The following is an 18,844-nucleotide window of genomic DNA, read 5'->3' as shown; positions in this document are numbered from 1 at the left end:
ACAGAAGGAAAAAAAAACAGCTGTCACTGAAATACGGTGAAATTGACAAAAGTAATAACAAATAAAGCATTTATGAAAATCATGACGTTGCTTATGAATTGTGGTTCAAGAGAAATATTTATATAAAACAAGTAAACAAGCATGATGGGACCTGTAAACTAATATTTAGTTGAACAACCCTTTGAGCCAATCACTGCAATCAAGTGTTTTCTGTAACTCTCAATCAGACTTCTGAACCTGTTGACAGCTGTTTAGATTTTGGCCCACTGCTTATCAGCAAAGTGCTCTAATTTGTCTGGGACAGTTTTTAAAAAAAAAATTATTCTTTTCAACCACAATTCAAAAACAAAGTCTTATTTCACTAAATTAGAATTTAGCAAATTTTTGTTTATTATTACCTTTTTCAGTTTCTAGTTATTTGAGTGACTATTGTGAATTTTGCCTTTTCTTTAATGAATGAAAACATCTGAGGATAACTTTTCTCCAACAGTGTTAAAGTGTTGTTGCTGCTCACACAGCCGACAGGGGGCGCTCCTGCTCAAAATGACATAAACACGCTGTGGAAAATACTATTGATTATTACATTGGCAATTATTACGCCACCGATTTTTTTTTGGCACGTGTTTTACCGAACCTGCAGGCTGTTTATCGTGAAGAGGAGGAGGAGGAGAAGGAGGAGGAAGAGGAGGAGGAGGAGGAGACCCGGGCCAGATGGGAGGGAGGGAGGATCGGGACGGTGACCCAGTTCACCCCGCAGAGCAAACCGGAGGCTGCTGATCAAAGGATGCAATCAGTGAAAATTTAATGAGATAAGGACGTCTGTTTGTAGTGTTTTTGTAAACACACAGCTGCATTCAGTGTGTGGCTGTTAAACTGCAGAGAGAGACCCAGTGTGTGTGTGTGTGTGTGTGTGTGTGAGGGAGAGAGAGAGGAAGGAAGAGGGAGGGATTGAGAGAGGAAAGTAGACAGGAGCTGGAGTTTAGGTTTTCTAAGCATCTGGATAACCGGCGCAGAGGAAGGAGAGGAAGCGTTTGGATTTATGGAAAAGTACCTGAAAACTTGAAGAGAAGAAAAGAAGAAAGAAACACACCAGAAGAGGAGAAAGGAACACAAGGAGGAGAAAGTGATTTTTCTAACGGGACAGGAGGACCAGAGGACTGAGCAGCAGGAATGTTGCCGGTGAGTCTTCATTCATGACAACTATCCAACAGTTTATAACAAGCGGCAGTAAAAGATAAAACGTCCTCACAAAGACACGGAGCAGAAAATACAGAGTGGAGGAAGTAGTCCTTGTAGTTTAAAGGCTCTTAGTCAACCAGTGTGGCAGCTACACAAGTTATTAAACCTTTAATTTAAGGCTTTATGCGTCTCATAGTCACAGACCTTCATAAAACAAACCGTAAATGATTAGCTATGCTGTTTGTTCAAGCTAATGGCTAATGCTAAATGAAGAATCCAGCTTTTTGTCCATTTATGCTCACGAACTATCTTAACAAGTGAATTTTCAAATATACAATATCTATTTATTTATTCATTAAATTATTATTTGATTTAAATGCGCCAAACCACAACAAATTAAGCGAATTTCACCAGAATGAAAAGCTATACAGATAGCAGCTAATGCTGCACCGCTAAACTTTAGCTAAATGTTAGCTAATCGTTAGACTAGTTTGTTTATCACCATTATGGCATAAAATGTCGCTGCTGTTGGGTTTCTGTTGTATATTAAGAAAATTAACTATTCTTAAAGTTTTGAGAAATCAAAATATATTTTTCAAATTTTCAGATAAGTGCAAAAAAATTTGCTTTAGTTAAAGCTACAGCTAGCTTTAACTAGCCTGAGTTTGGGTTTAACCTCTGTTTTCTAGTTCTGGTGACATTTTTGACTCCATAAATTGAGCAGTTGTTGTTATTTTTCAGCAGGGCAACTCAATGAAATGATCTCATGCAATCTTAGAGGTTTCGATAGCTTTGGCAGCTTTTGATGGCTCACGTTATCACAATATGTGTATAATGACTTTGAAGATACTTGGTGATTGACAATAAACTGTATATACAAGAAAGATTAGCGTCTTTTAGAGGTGATGCTAACACGTAGCCTGCATTCTTTTTGATGACCAGCAGGCGGCGACTCCTCTGGTTGCAACAAGAAGTCAGATTATAAGATACTGACCCTACTTCACACTTGATTTGTTGCCTCAGTAAGCATGTTCCTAATGGGTTCATGGCCTCAATTGCTTCTTTTATGTCTCTTTGAATGGTGCATGATGTTAATTTAGCAAATTATGGTCCCATTTAGACTAAAATAGACAATAAAGCAGGGTATGTTTGAAGGTGAGACCACCTTATTGCCCTCCAGTTCTCAGTCATATTCAATCCTCATGTGTCACATTAGGTTTTAAAATACCAAGATGATGTATGGTATGGGGAAATTCCAAACTCGAGGATTAAAACGATGTTCCACAAACCAGCGAGTGACGTCATGGTGACTGCGCCCATCTTTTATATAAAGTCTGTGTGATGGACAGGATAGGAAAGAGCCTTAAACATTTGTTAAATTGGTTCATTGGAGGGATCCCCGTATCTCATTCTTTTTAATAGGTTCTAATGGGTTTATAAAGCACAAGTAAATGAAGTCATTAGCTGCAGTCTTTACAACTGGTGCCTTATATTGATCATTACACGTGCTGTGGTAGGTACCAGGTGGTCTCTATATGTAGACAGTATGCCACAGTTTTAAATGTTCTACACTTTCAGAAAACTACACATCCTTTTACACGGTTAAAAATAGACTTTACTATAGTTATACGTAATTGTTTGAGCGATTCTGCCTTCGTTAAGTATTGCAACACATCTGTGAGGCACACTTGTGGGTCTCGCTTTTTGTTTTAGTTCGTCCTTAGCCATATAGTAGTGTGTTGTGAAGGTTTTTGTGTGTCTGTGTGTTGCACCCTAACACAGTTGCGCAAATGACACACATGCTTGTCTGCATCTGCTCTGCATTTGCTCCTCCACAACAAGTTACTATCATTTTTATGTCTGGAATTTCTACACCCCAGACGCTGGAAACACGCTGGTGCATCATTGTTCAGAATCTTACCCACAAAACCTTTAATGTAAAATTGACAAGCAGGTTTTTACATTTCTTTAAACATGTGTTATTGATGTGTGTTTCTGAGGAGGAGGAGGAAGTACTGTTTCTCACTGGCTGTCAGGGACATACTGTACATACAAGTCTAAAGCTTGAAGATAAAAAAAATCTCAACCTTGCACTTCTGAAATCAGTCAGCATTAGTATTCGTGTTTCCCTTCTGTCCTTCCTCTCTCTGTCTTTATCGCTCTTTCCCTCTCACACACACAATCACAGAAAACACTACATTTCTTTGTGGCTGCTGTCAGCTCCAGACAATACACTGAAGATATAGAGATGTGTTTACTGCAGAGAGAGAGAGGAAGAGAGAGAGACTGAGAGAAAAATACAGAAACACAGAGAAGACTTCTAGTTTCACCTTTAACCTCGCCCTGAATATCCATGCTGGCATCCTGGTTCAGGCTTCTTCTTTTTTTCAGGCCTTTGATCCAAAGTACAGAAAGTTTTGCCACTGTTCAGCCACTATTCACAGCTTTGTGACTTTCAGTCCCTGTTAAAGTATTTGCCTAAAGCTGCTATCAACAAGTCTGTTGAATTATTCAGTCTGCTAGGGAAATGTATTGACTCTGAAAGTGTTTTCCATATGGCTCGTCTGGTAGCTTTGCCCTCGTGTGTTCAAACACAGGGCAGCTCACAGTCTTGATACAGTCAATGCAAAACAGACCATGATATCATCTGGCAACTTCTCCTGAAATGTTGAGCAGCCAACGCATGCTTTCTTGGGCAGAGAGGTGGCACTGCTGCTGTCAGTGCCTTTCCTTCAAATAAACAGAGAGAGCAACTTACACTGTGCTTTAAAACATATGATCATATATATTTTTAGCCATGCTAGCGATGCGACTTTATAGATAGCAATGCTAAATCATAGACTGTATAAAAGATGGACGTAGCTACCGTGATGTCACCCGTTCGTTTCTGCACTGAGAAAATGAAGCCAGGGTTTTGCTACTTCCTGGTTGGCATCTTGGATTTTTGGAGCCAGTGACGCAAAAATCGTCGGAGGAGGGCGGAGCCATAGGAGCAGCGATTGGTCAGACGGATTGAGAGGCGGGCCCTCTCTGCCCGCCCACATTTACCGCCTTCTGCTCGCTTCGTCTGCAGCGTCGCTGCCGACTGTCAATCAAGCCAGCCACGCCCCTTGCCCCACAAAATGTTGACGATTTTTTAAAAATTCAGTATTGATTTATTTTCAGATTGGCCACCTGATCTCTGGATTTGATTGTGAAAACTAATAAGAAAAAAATCCTGAGCTGCAGGAATGCAGTATTTCGTGATCTGTGATCACTTCTTTTCCAATTCAAGTCCATGGGAGCCAGGACTTTTTGGAGCCAGCAGCTAGTGGACGTAGATTTTTGACACTTCCAGGTTGGCTTCATTTTTCAGGGCCAGTTGCTACGTACATCTTTTATACAGTCTATGTGCTAAATGGGCAGCGTAGTGAACAATATAGATATCAGATCTGGGACTAGCCTCTGTTTCCCGGCTTCAGTGCCTGAATGTAGCATTTCTTTCATTGGTTTTTGGGAAAATGAATAAATAAATGTAGCATGTTTCTTGCAGATTTCTTGTAAGAACAGTCAGCAACCGTCGCCACACTTGCTCCAGGAAATGGAAACTGATACAGGTTTTTAGGGAACGCTACAAAAACGACATCTTCCATGAAAGAAAACTACAACCGCAGGCAATGATAGGAAAGATTCACATGTTCATGAACTGTAAGTGTTTACGTCACTGAACAACTGAAGACAGTAGACGATCTTATTGTGCTGCTTCTTTTCTCTCACTTCTGCAGATTTAAGCTGTTTTTATCAGTAGATAGTAACAGAACAAAATACGCAGTCACAGACGTTAGTTAGAATGCAGATAGTGTTCTGTCTTTATTAATGTTGATAATGAACCTCAGCTCTTGTGAGACATTTTCCTTGGATTTCTGCCAAGTCAGATAATTTTGAAATTTTCAGAAAAATCTGACTTTTGCGTTTGTAATTTCTACTTAGATGTTGACCTCAACACTGTTTACAAGAGGTCAGCTGGCAATTATGTCAACTCTGAATATCTAGCCTTATTTTGGGAAATGGTGTTTGTTAAAGATTGATAAAATCCTGATTGTTTGAACCTTGTTAACAGCCCATATGGTGTCTCTTATGTGCTAGAAGACACGTCATCAGTGATATGAGCAGTTAACACCATGGCTGAGCTTTTCCACTTTAACACTGTAGTGGACCGTTGACAGTCTTAAATACATGGAAGCAGAAGTTTCATACGTAACAATCCAAAGGAACCAATTTAACTTGCAGGGTGGGACTTTCTGTATCATTCTGTTGTGTGAGAGCTGGTGTGCTGAGCTGCAGGAGGCGGTGAGGGATGGTTGGGAAGAGCAGCAGGAATTATGTAGATCTGCACATTGGAGAGGAAGCAACAGTGTAGCGTTACATCGAAGCCATTTTAAGGCCTTTAAATACATTATTTTGATATACAAAGATGAGTTTTTATGATTTTGATTAATGAAAGGGACCTTAAATAGTGGAACAACAACTTTAACAGTTTTTTTTTAAATATACGTTCTCCTCTTCTAAATATATGCAGTGAGAACATAGAGTTGAAAACGACTCTGTTGCGAGGCTGGACTCAGTTACATGTTTATCATACATATAAGTTGGATTTAAATGAGGTTTTCTTATCTTGAAACAGAACCTGGAAGTTGCTTTCTGTACTTTAGAATGACCCTCTTTATTGTTGTAGCATGCTGATGTTAGCATGTAGCTCAAAGCACTGCTGTGGCTCACATTACAGCCTCACAGATACAGTAGCATGTCTATAGAATCTTAGTCTTGATGTGTCTTAGTTCATGCATCCGTCTTTAGCATATTTAACCACATATCATTTTTAATTTTACAATTAACGCTGCAGCTGTAACAACTTGATGTTTTAAAAAAATGGGTCAAAGAAGGTTTTCAGCATTAAATAGCAACTTAAAAAGGTGCTAAAATGCAGCATGGGAAAGGACACTATGGTATTAGAAAGGAGTCACTATAGCGGCCGTATTAACGATCATGTGGTCTGCGTTTACCATATATGTCTAAATTGTTACATCGACATATGCAATGAAGATTTTTAGAAAAGTTTAAAACTAAAAATATGGCAAACTTAATGATATGACTTTTCTTTTGCAGGATTGATTAATTTGGGGCAAATTGTTATGGCATTTTTTTGCAAGGTTGTTCTGCATAGATTTTGTAAAACTACATTGAAGAATGTCCATGAAAGTAACTGACTTATCGACACACACACACACACACACACACACACACACACACACACACACACACACAGTAGGAGATACAGTAGACTGGATTATTTCCTTCTCAATGAACTGGAAGCTCGTGTTTAACTGGTCACATGCAGTTCCTATAGAGACCCTACTGACTGATTTGTGTGTGTGTTTGGGAGTGGGCACGGGGAGCTGGGGTGTCTGGAACGCAAATCACCTTCAGCTGTCACTGGGGTCCACACACACACACACACACACACACACACACACACACACACACACACCTACACACACACACACACACACACACACAGACCAAGCACTGCCAACAGGGGAGCTGGTGTGACTTTGGGATTCATTTCTTTCTGCTTTGTTTTCATTCACAAGCTTCATTCATTAACTTTATCCTTAATGAAAACCGTTGCTTAAAAAAACATCCCTCCAGTTATTTTAGCAGGTGTTACTTGAAGCTGCTTCACTGGAGCGACAGTGGCAGAGCTATTTTCTCCTCACTGTGCAACACTTTCCTAATTTTGGTTGATACTCTGACTAAAATAAAACATGTCCTCATGAGTGGTATTTAAATGGCAGCGGTTTCCTCCACACCCACATTTGCTGATTTATCCTCCCATGATTCATCATTAACTAGAGAGCAGACCATTGTTTGAAATGTCACAGAGATTTAATTTGAATGATGGGAGCTGCCGCCACCAGCTGCTCTTAAATCGTCTTCCTGATTTCATTTAAGTCTGAAGGCCAGTAAAAGTTCAGGTGTCACCTAGGATTTTGTAAGAGCAGAGGCAAAGGTTGGAGACGATACAAGTCAAAGGAAAAAAAAAAACAACTCATAGCAGGCTGACATAGTGAAGTGAAAGTCAAGAGACAGATGGCACAGACTGAAAGCCACTTCATTCCCAGGAGGACTCCTCTCCTTGAATGGTTGATAGAGCAGGTATGAGCACACTACACCCCCAGATCCCAGCACAGTCCATCATCACTCAGAATGGCTTATAACAAAGCTAAAGCAGCCCAAACAGCATCTAATCATGTCTGTTACATAATTCACATGCACAAAAATGACACCGTCCCCGCCACTAGTATTACTTTTGGTTATACAACACACACAGCCCTGCAATGAAAGACACGAGTGTTACAGTGTGCTCTGCTAATATATAGGTGGGATTCTCTCACCGTTTTGATTTAATGGACTAATGTGACATTTTGGGAAACACGGTTATTCCCTCCAGTAGGCGATCAGCTAAGTGTAGCTCAGGGAAGCAGGGGAAAAGAGCTAGCCGGTCAAATGGCAACGAAATCACCTTTAAAGTTCACCAATTACCGTGTGTTATGGTCCAGACCGTTTTATGGTCAGGTAGAGTTGTCAGGTAATCAGCAGAGACTCCATAAAGTTGCTGCTTTCGGCCAAGACACGGTCTGCTGCACGACTGTACATGATTAATGCTGTTTTGGAGCATATTATATGTATTTGTCCTTTCAGTGGACAGCTGGTGACAGCTGATGAGCATGTTGTTATGCTTAAATGGTTCTGTAACACTTTTATGTTGTAGTGATGTGCACACACTCACGCACACACACACACACAGTGGGCGGGTCAGTGTAATTTGTCTCACTTTAGACGTAAACACAAAAAAGCCAGAATGATGGACAGTCAATTAGAAAACTGGACTTGTTTCTTTTCTCTGCACACTTTGTGGTTGCATGTGTGTGTGAGAAAGAAAGAAAGAGAGAGAGTCTGATTATCTCTGTTATGTGGTTGCACTATATGTAGTGGGTGGAAATACAGTCCTGTCCCTTTGAAGAGCTTGGAAGAACATTTTGTTTATAAAATTCTAGTTCCTGCACATGCACATGCACATGCACATGTACATGCACGCACACACCATCAAGTACATCTCAGTTCCTTCAGAGTGCATTGATAATACATACAGCAGTCACACACGCTTCAGTCATTTCTAAGAAAACGCTGCTTCTTCTGTGATGAAAACTTAATCACAGCTCTGATATATTAATGGCGCGTCTCTGATGATGCTCAAAAACTCTCCATAGTGACTGACACTCTTCACAACTTTAGTTCGAGCGTTGCCGAACACGACCGTTCAATCGGGAAGAATCCGTCTCACGTGTCATATGATGTATAGACTCTTCATGTGGGAGCTGCAAAGGATTGTGGGGCATAAATATCAGCCAGTTCCACAGGACAGCGAATCTGTGTTGAAGATTTATCATCGTGTATGCGAGCAGGAGGAACAGAGAGGTGGCGGGATCGTTATTACTGGTGTGCTGATGAATTTATTTAGCGCGGAGATACACAGTGCATATTAATGCAACGTCTCTCTTCTGTTTTTTCCTCTGAACTGTCCACTGATTTTCTGCCAACTCCAATAGATGCAGTTGAAATAGAGGGTATCTGTGTGTGCGTTTGAGCACATGCAGCCAACATGTGACCTTGTGTGTGTGTGTGTGTGACAGACAGAGAGGGGCACAGCTCTTCTGCCAATGCACCTTCTGTGTCCTTTCTGTGTGTGTGTGTGTGTGTGTGTGTGTGTGTGTGTGTGTGTATGTGTGTGTGTGTGTGTGTGTGCAACAGTGCAGTCATGCTGTAGTATATCAGTGTAGCCTCTCTAATCTCTGCCCTCCAGCTTTACCGCTGCTGCTGCTGGACAGCTTCACTCCACACCACAGCTCAAACAATACAGATATGTTCTTATTTAGAAGAGATTAATACTGATAATTGCCCTGATTTTTAAGTTCTTAAAGTTTTATTTATTTATTTCTACGGCACTTTTATTAAAAGTGTTATAAAGTCCTTCGCAAAACCACGAGAAACAACAAAAAGGCAATGAGACAGGAATAAAACAACAATCAATCATAAAATGAAAAAGAAAAATTAATTAAAATTCTCATCAATATGAAAGCATTTCTAAAAAAAGAATATTTTTAAGAAGATATTTAAAAATGATGACAGAATTAGCAAATCTAACCTCAAAAGGTAACAGAGTTTGGAGGGCCCACATTGCAAAAACACAACAACCCCTTTATCGCTAATCAGCCTCCGGCAACAACCAGAAGAGCACTGTCTGCTGATGGAAGATGTTGATGAGGCTTATCCAGCTTTGATAGATCCTTAATACAAGTACGGGTCATGTAAGGCCTTCAAAGTCAGCAGTAAAATTATAAAATCAATGAGAAAATGAACAGGAAGTCAATGGAGAGAGGCCAGTATGGGAGCTGTGTGGTCTTGTTGAAGCGGTCATAATCGTGGCAGCAGCGTTTTGAACCAACTGAAGGTGATGAAGAGAAGCCTGAGTAATACCTGTGTAGAGCAATAATAGGATTGAAAATAAAAAAGCAAACTCTGTGTACATCCTCAAAAAATAACAATAGCCTTTCTGAAATTAACTTGAAGTGAAAGAAACAGGCCTAGAATTACATTCATATTAATAGCTCATATTTATTTTACTTTTAAAGCAACGCTGAAAGTAGAGTTAAACAAAATGCCATCATCTGTTTGTGCCACTGATGTCTGTAAGCGAAGGTGTCAGTCGTGACCCTCAGTGACCTCACCGGCTCCAGTTCAGCTGCACTCAAGGCTAAAAAAAAAATCTCTGACTTTTTTTTAAAGCTTAACGGTTCAGTTGTCGCATGCTGGAAGTAATCATGAAGCAAAATGAGTTTTTCCATAGTTGGTGAATGGTTGTGTTGTTTTATATTCATTTATGCTTTTAACATTTGAATGTGTTTCTTTCTGTCTGTCTGATTTGGTTTTCTGTTGCTCTGATGGATCTGTGGCTTAGAATTTCTCCTAAATAGAAATACAATACACAACTTGTTCCAGCTCACAGGCTTTATATGATAACATAATACAAAGTACTACACAAACTTCTTCTGAAGAGAAAAGCTGCATCCATTTGAGATACTTGTGGAGAAAGTTTTTAGGATTAAATAACCACGGAACAGATCTGGCTGATTAGTAGAGTATCGAAGGAGTGAAGCAGATTGGGCATTTATCAGTGTGCAAACAAACAACAAGAATTAATCTGTCGCTGGTTTGATTAACAATTGCTGTCTCACTATGTGCGCTTGATTTCTCTGACGTACCTTGAATGCAGCAGGACAGAGTTGTGCAGCACGTTTTGTTTCCATTTTAACCAATTTCCAAATATTTGATCACTACTCTAAAGGATATATCGGATTGTTGTTGTTTTTTATTGCAAAAAATAAACTTTTAAAAGATAGTATGCAGCATTTTCAAATCAAAATTGCAAAAGAAATGTAGACATCTACTGATTGTGACATCACTACTTACAATATAAAGAATACAAGATGATTCTACGGTTTTTCATGCTAACACTGGGCTGCTATGGGGTCAGGACAGGACACCTGAACTGAATTTGACAATTTTCATGTTTGAACATTTCAATCATGAATGTTATTATAGTTCTATTATGGAAAACATAACTTTTCTAATCGTAACGAGCTAAAGCGGGTATACGTGTGCATGTTCTAGTGGAAAGGAGACTCTTTTACATTATATTGTATCCACACCCCTGAAACTGATGAAAAAGATCCTCCGAACAGACTCAAATGATTTTTACGGTCACACCTTTGACTTTATCCTCCCCAACAATAAATACAGAAGCACTTCCACTATATCAGAGGACCATGTCAAGTTTGTAATAAAAGCCAATATCAGCTCAATCTCACGGTCGACTTCTACTAACACGCATGAAAAGTGTCCACGTTCTCTTTCTTATCTCCCATCATTCTCTCCTCTTCACCCTCTCCTCACATTCACTGAAAGCCGACTCCCTCCCTGCCTCCCCTCCTCCGTCACCGACACACTCTTATATCTGTATCCCCTGCTGTAGCACACACACACACACACACTCTGACATTTCAAACACACTCTCACCTACAAAGGCACCACTTTCTCTATGTGACACCACTTATTATCTCTTTATATATCTCTCTCGGTGTCAAACACATGCACGTGCACGCACCCACACACACTGCTGTGTGTGCTTTTGGTCGATGGTTTTCCAATGAGGCGTTTTTTGGGGCTTGTGTTGGAGCGACTGGTGGTTCTGTCTAAAAGCATCAAACTGAGTAAATGCAGGAAGCCGAAGAAGAAGAAGAAGAAACCCAAAACCAGGAAAAGCAAACCATGGGTGAGTGAGAGACGGAAGAGTTTGACTTTATTGTGACACAGATATTTTTACATTTTCTTTACAATGTGTGATTCATAGTTGAACCACAGAAAAACAAGTCAAATAGCATGAAATGTGTATTTGCATCAGTGTGGATTTTGTTAGAAATACTTTTAGCAGCACACGTCAGATAAAGTGATTGTGTGATTGGGATTTTGCTGTGCTGTTATTTCAAGCTGAGTTGCAATAGAGAGAATGCATGCCAACCACTGTACCATCCTGCCCCGATGCCTCCAAAACTAACACGCTGCGTCGAAATGCCACCGAGTAACTAATAAAATGCTCATCGATGTGTTTGGGACAAACATGGCTGTTTGTCACTCTGGTCTGCTCACAGTCCCACTCTGTCTCTCTCTCAGTATCTCTTTTTCCCTCTCTAATGCCTAAAATAGCCGGAGTCACTCCATTCAGCACCGGAGGCATTTCAGGAACCACAACTCAATCTGTCTGTGTGTGTGTGTGTGTGTGTGTGTGTGTGTGTGTTTTGCTCAGTCACAAAGGGAAGTTGTCCTTACTGTGAATTCATTATGTTTAACTTTACAATCAGTGTGTACTTATCAACCATCTCATCCTGTTTCCTGTCAGTCCAATCCACCCTTTTAAGGTTTCCCTTTATTTCTTAAGCCTCATTATAGATGCATACAGTAGATATGGACAGCTTTATAGTTGCTTTGTTGTGGCAGACTGTGCAGTAGCCATCCAACTCTATGTGTAATTATTTTGGCCGGTTTCCGAATTGGCTTAGGTATATTTGGCCCGTTTCTGACCTATATATCCTGGTCTATCTATAGCGATATTGCATGTCCACGGTGAGTGTAAACAGCAGATTGGGTTTCTAATCACAACGATACACTTGCATTCAAATAGACTGCATCACTAATGAATTTCTAAACATTTCTAACCCTTTCTTCACATTGGTTTGTTCTTCATTAATCCTAAGCACCACAAATAGAAAGACAAACAAAATATGACGTAACGGTCAGCTCACCAAAATTTAACAGGTGCTCTCAAAAATGAGCAACCTTCACGTGACCTTTACATGACTTTTATGCATGAACATTTTTATCAAAGCTCTCAAGTTGCTGAACACTTGGCTATCGGTTGCACCCAGCGTATCATTTTAAATGGACAGCAAATGGAAAGTTCACGACGCCCCAATCTGACACATCCAAGAAGTGACTGCAACTCTTGTCCAGCCTGCTTTTATAGCTGACAGCAGCAGCTGATGCAGCAGACTTAATTGCCTGTGTGTGTCAATCTCATATGATGCAATATGTAAGAAATTTTGACCTGTGCTGAGGTCATTATTCAGATGACAGAAACTCAGCATTTCACAATGAGCAAATCTTGATTTCAAGTTAGTGGACACTGTTTCAATGATGAACAAAAATGCAGAAGTTACTAAAAAGATGGATACATGACAGTGTTGCAGTAAAATAGCAAATGTCAGAGCAAGTGTCTAATTCAGGGACCTCAGGTTTGTGTTTTTGCATTGATGTTGTTCTTTTGTCTTTACTGAACTCTGTTGAGTTGAATATCTGCCAAAAAGTCTTTAAATTCATGTAAGATCTAAACTATAATAAGGGTAGAATGTTTTAATTTTGGGGCTGCAAGGTGGCTCGGTGGTTAGCACTGTCGCCTTGCAGCAAGAACATCGCCGCGTCGCATCCCGGTGAGGACACCCGAAATCTTTCTGTGTGGAGTTTGCATGTTCTCCCCGTGCAGCGTGGGTTCTCTCCACAGTCCAAAACATGTTGAGGTTAATTAGTGATTCTACATTGTCCGTAGGTGTGAATGTGAGTGTGCTTGGTTGTCTGTCTCTAAGTGTAGCCCTGTGATAGACTGGTGACCTGTCCAGGGTGTCCCCTGCCTTCACCCTAAGTCAGCTGGGACAGGTACCAGCCACCCTAGTGAGGATTAAGCGGTGTATAGATAATGGATGGATGGATGTTTTAATTTTCAAAGCTTGTATTTGTTCCATACACATGAAAAAGGTTGTAAACTATATGGTTCTTGACATAATGTATCAAACAACCTTGCTTCAGTGCAAATAGACAATGTGTGGAGAAATGTGAGAAATTCTGTGTTGACAGTGCGCTAGACGAGGGACAGAGTTTGATCAAAAGCCGCTTTCTATTGTATGTGTAAACTTGCAATTGTATTCAATGCTCAGAATAACTCAGAAGCCCATTTTGGAGAAGTTTAATACAAAGTGCCACCCAAGAAGTGAAACCTACTGTTTGTTTGCACTCGGTCAATTATGTCCAACGTCACGTGTTGAATGCAGCTGTTGGGTTGCAAGGTCGATGACCCTGAGAACTCAATACACTGCAACTGAAGGCCCTCTCTGGTCATTGATTTAAGCCCTAAACACCCATATCTGTGTATCAGAGTTACATATTTACATACTTTTTTTTCGTGAAAATAACCACTACATGACCTAAAATTCAAGATAAATATTTAATTTTTGTTTTTAACAATGCTTATTGATAATCAAAAAAGACAAATAATCTGCATTTGGAATCAATATACAGTCATTTTGTATAATAACAGCATGAGATAGCAGGACACCTGTCACTCATAACTAGCCTTCTGCATTAGTTACGATTACTGTTTTTTTCACTTTTCTATCACTTTTTTGCAGACTAAGGCCCATTTCTTAAAGCATTATTTGTTGTTGTTTTCCAGACACTGTTTTGTAGAAATCTGTAGCTGCCTCACATGCTAGCCGCTAGCTGCTAGCATAGCCTTTGCCACTGTGAAAGTAGCTAATGTCCTGATTGTGGTGATAGCTTGTGTTTCTTGTTCATTTTTTGCATGTTGTGTCTACTAGAGAGTTGTTAAAGTTAATCTGACTTTAGAACGATGCTACAGGTACTCCAGATAGCAACAACAGCCTCTAAGTGATAGCATTAGCATAGCACCATTAGCAAAATTAATTCCAAACAAGCGATTTATTTGGGCATTTTCAGAGTAATGGAGAAAATGAGCATGCTTGTGTACGATTGTGCTGTTTATTACAGTATTTGCTCCCTCACCTTTGAGGCTCTGATAGCTAGAGCTAATTTACTCTGTAAAATGTCCCTGTATGCACACAGGATGATGATGGGCTGTTCCCCGTGATGTGTAACCAATCATAACCCTAATGATATCATTTTTCATGAAAATGCTGAATACTGGCCCTGATAGCTGGCCAGACTGATGATCCTCGCTTCTCTCTTTAGCCACCCCCTTTCAATAATGATATGAAACACCTTTCAAGTTGACAGGATTGCTTCTTTAGGTTTTTTACGCATGAAACCCTGAAGGTCTGATGTGTGTTTTTTCATCCAGAAATTGCAATTACAAGATGGAAATGTTCAGCCATGGTGTTAAGTGACTATTTAGCTCATGATATGTCTACCAACAACAAGATTAAAAAAAAAACAAAAACAAAACATGAGACAACAAAAACACAAGAAACATGCAGCATTTAAGAAAAAAAAAAAGATAAATCATAACATTATACTGAAGTAAACTTTCTTTTTGTCTCCCTTTTCTGGCAGTGACACCACCGTCAACGTGTGCTTATGACAAATGCCTCACTGCTGGTTGCTTTCTTTTCTAAATGCTAATAATACCATGTTTCTTGTGTTTTTCTTTTTAATCTGGTACATCAGAAATGTTTTTCTTCCTGAGTTTGTTAACCATGGGTTCAACCATACTCCTATTTGTTCTATGGCACTTATCTAGATTATTTTCTCCTGACTGCTTCCTTGCTTGTGTTGTATCTGCTCTCACATGTACGTCGCTTTGGATAAAAGCGTTTGCTAAATGATATTGTAGAATTGTAGTTGCTGCAGCCAACTTCAGCTCTTCAGCTGTGGAAAACAAGTCATTTTTGGTCGGTGTAAAATGCACGGCTACCAGTGCGCCAGCTTGGGAATGTCACCACAGACCAGATTTAAAACTCCGGGATACAAAACACAAACAGATTTATCAGGTGCTGATAGGCTTAATTAGCATTGTCTGGACTCTTTGGTAGTGGCTGGAATGTAATGGGCATTTATTTATATGTAATTGTCCCGCACTCTACCTTTTAACTGGAGTACGTTGACGCCTGATTAAATCAAAATGAGCAATGTTATTTTTTTTGTGCTACTTTACCCTCAAAAGAAAGAACAAAGAAAAAGATTTTGGTGTTGCAGTAGCTTTACCTGCCTGAGTGTTCCAGCCAGTATTATCTACTCCGGTATAACTACTGTGTGGACCTGCATGATGGACTAAGTTGTCAGCCGTCACCAAATGGCAGTGAGTGTCTGCTGCAATTACAGTGAATGTTTCAACTGCGTTTTTACGGGAATTGTGTTTCTCTCACTCTTACCTGCCACAAATGGGAAAACCACTCAGGATGATTTGATTATAAAATGTCCTTTCATGTCTGACAACCCTCCGTCTGTGAGACAAATGATGTTTCTGACCACGTGAAAAACATTACAGCCCCCTGTGAGACCACGATTAGCCTACTTTAAATGATTTGTGGACTAGTAAAAACCCCTACTGTGTTTGCAGGGGTTTAGGGTTTACGTGTGTGTATATGTGTGTGTGTGTGTGTCTTTATAGATGTGTGTTTGTGTGTGTGTCTAATCCAAGCTTTAGAGAATGTGTCTGTGTTCGGTCTGTCTGCATGCAACCAGAGATTACTTCACATGATCTGGGACAGGTGTGTAGAATACTGTGGATTAGTGTACAGTATATATTTTGAGTGTGTGTGTGTGCGTACATGTTTGTGCAGTATGTGGACAGGGGACAATGTGTGTGTGTTTGTGTGTGTGTGTGAGTGGAAGAAAAAGCAACATTTAGATTAAAAGTGTATTTGTATGTGTGTGTGTGTTTGTGCCGTGGTGTGTCTGTTTGTGCGCTCCTATCCCAGATTACCCTAAATTTATCTTTCAACTGCCGACTGACTATCTGACATGACATCACCAGCAACATTGCCAGTGACATCACTGTGGCGATAACACAGGATGTCCTTTTCTGATTGCTGTTTTTAATCTTTTGGCTGCAGAATTGAGAGGATTTGATAACAAAATGATTTCTGGGGGGGATCATTGCTACCCAGCTCATGTGTTAAAATCATATATTTTTTAAACGGACTGTTAAGAGGAAGAAACTCATATTCAGCCAAGGTGTTAAAAGTTGTGATGAAGCTGATCTTCATTACCTATAGGAGTTGACATTCTGGGATACAATACAATAAGACACCAGACAATGACAGTGTGTGATGAGTTTAATGAGTTTAGCTTTGGGGCTAACATGTGCTGTTGGATGGCAAAGAAAAGAGTTTTAGTAACACGATTAAGTGATTGGACTTAATTAATAACTGAATAACCATGTGTATGTGGCATTATTTTAAGAATGTGTGAATTGAAAAGTTCACCTCTCTTTTGTCTCCTCAGGTGTTCCAGCCAAAGCAGCCCCCCATTGGCTGGAACACCTTTTTAAAGGTTCCGGGAGAAACCAAGTGTAGATGAGGAGACGGGGGGGTAGTAAGCTTTCAGGTGATGAAATAGATACATTGTTTGATGTCGGCAGTTGTTTTTAGGAAATACATACTTAGTTTTAATGTTTGTTATTATAGTTAAAAGTAAAGAAGTGTTGTATGTTTGTCTGTTTCTTGTGTTTGGTTATTTTAGGTTAACCTGTATGTTGGTAGGCCTGAGGGGCTGATTAGGAAGCTGCCTATAAAAAGTTGAGTGAGCGCAAAGGAAGAGGGAAGGAGTGTCACAATGTATGCCACCAGTTAACTGCCTTGCTTTGTTTTTTTTTTGTTGGTTTGCTGTTTGTGTCTCGTTTGTAATGTGAGTGTCGGTGAATAAACACCCGGTTGGTCTGCACCTCGTCTCCTCAAGTCTCCTGCTTTATTCAACCACAAAATGATCATCCTGACAAAGCTTTACAATAATTTAGTCAGCATAATCATACCGTAGTTTCTCTGAAGATTCGGATGATCTTGAATATTTCTCTCATATATAGAGAATGTTTGGTTTTTATTACATTTAGACTGGGATAAACCTTTGTCCTGAGCCTACAGAGAAACGTATGTGTGTATACATGCAGCTATCGACAGATAGTTAAAGCTGTGATCAATGATTTGTTGTGTCAGATGGGTGACGGTATCTTGTTTCAGTTATCTGATGAATTGTCTGATTCTTTTCCCTTTGCAGAGGTCCTAGTCACGCCTCTTATCACGTTAACACGTTTTATCTTGATGTCTTCTTCAGTGTGTGTCGCTGTTCAAGCCAAATTGCCTGAAACCGCTGCTTTGAACGGGATTGGAGTCACAGTTCGCTCACAATTTGACTAAATTAAATTCTTAATTGTACTGCAACAGAGCTGCAGAGGTAGTTTGAATGATTCAGTCTTTGGATTTTACATATTTTAATGAGTGTAGTCACTGTCTCCAGCCTGGATAACACTTGGATGCCATCAATGACAAACAGTTCATTCAATAATTAACCAGTAGTTAGAAAAGTTAGCTGATCAGTCAGCCTTTGAAATGTTGATGTGATCCCAGCCACTGACCCGTGGGAGACAATTAATCTTGTTGAGAATGGGCGTCCATATAAAATAGTAATACTACATATGTTGTTACATTTAATCTTTCTGTTTCTATGGTTACAGGTGATCCTGACGGTTTACCTCAATGACACCCAGCAGATGCTAACTGAGGTCCCAGTAACTCCGGCAACTAGAGTGATTGATGTGGTTGAGTACTGCAAAGAAGCCGGCGAGGGAGAGTGTCACCTGGCTGAAGTATGGAACGGAAACGGTGAGTCCATTTATTGGTCCATCCAAGATGGAACACTTTTTCTAAATCTTTTTAAACTGAGGCACTGACTGAGCTGCTCTGACACTCAGGGAGAGCTTGTTCCCCGGCGTTAGGACTAAAGCACTAGAACCACGGTCCCCCTTTGTTTTAAGTCTAGACTATGGAGTTTTGATTGTCAAAGCTTTTTTTTTTTGTGAAGAACAGCTGCTGAAAATTAGTTTAATGAGACCAGTGTTAATGAACCAGAACAGACATGAAATCAAAACAATAAGCGAGAAAATGCTAAAGTGCTCCTTTATTCTGAGGTGATCTGTAGCATCTGGTAGCGTTCGATTCTTAGCATACAAATGATTAGATTTGCTGTATAAAAACACTGAAACTTA

At 39.9% G+C, this 18,844-nt stretch overlaps 1 protein-coding gene across 2 annotated transcripts in view; it reads left to right on the top strand.

The window, feature by feature from the left end:
* Window positions 1–767: 767 nt before the first annotated feature.
* LOC103365836 (apoptosis-stimulating of p53 protein 1-like) overlaps window positions 768–18,844 on the top strand; it is a 58,887-nt gene continuing 40,810 nt past the window's right edge. For both annotated transcript variants that reach the window (XM_008293387.1, XM_008293386.1), the window contains exons 1-2: window positions 768–1,179; window positions 18,314–18,461. In XM_008293387.1, the coding sequence (XP_008291609.1) occupies window positions 1,171–1,179; window positions 18,314–18,461 (157 nt within the window). In that variant the 5' untranslated portion in view covers window positions 768–1,170. The remainder of the gene's footprint in view (window positions 1,180–18,313; window positions 18,462–18,844) is intronic.

The sequence above is a fragment of the Stegastes partitus genome, unplaced genomic scaffold (genome assembly GCF_000690725.1).
Source record: "Stegastes partitus isolate 25-593 unplaced genomic scaffold, Stegastes_partitus-1.0.2 Scaffold880, whole genome shotgun sequence".
NCBI classification, from domain to species: domain Eukaryota; kingdom Metazoa; phylum Chordata; class Actinopteri; family Pomacentridae; genus Stegastes; species Stegastes partitus.
The sequence above is the reverse complement of the archived record's forward strand: the minus strand, read 5'-3'. Positions and strand labels throughout refer to the sequence as shown.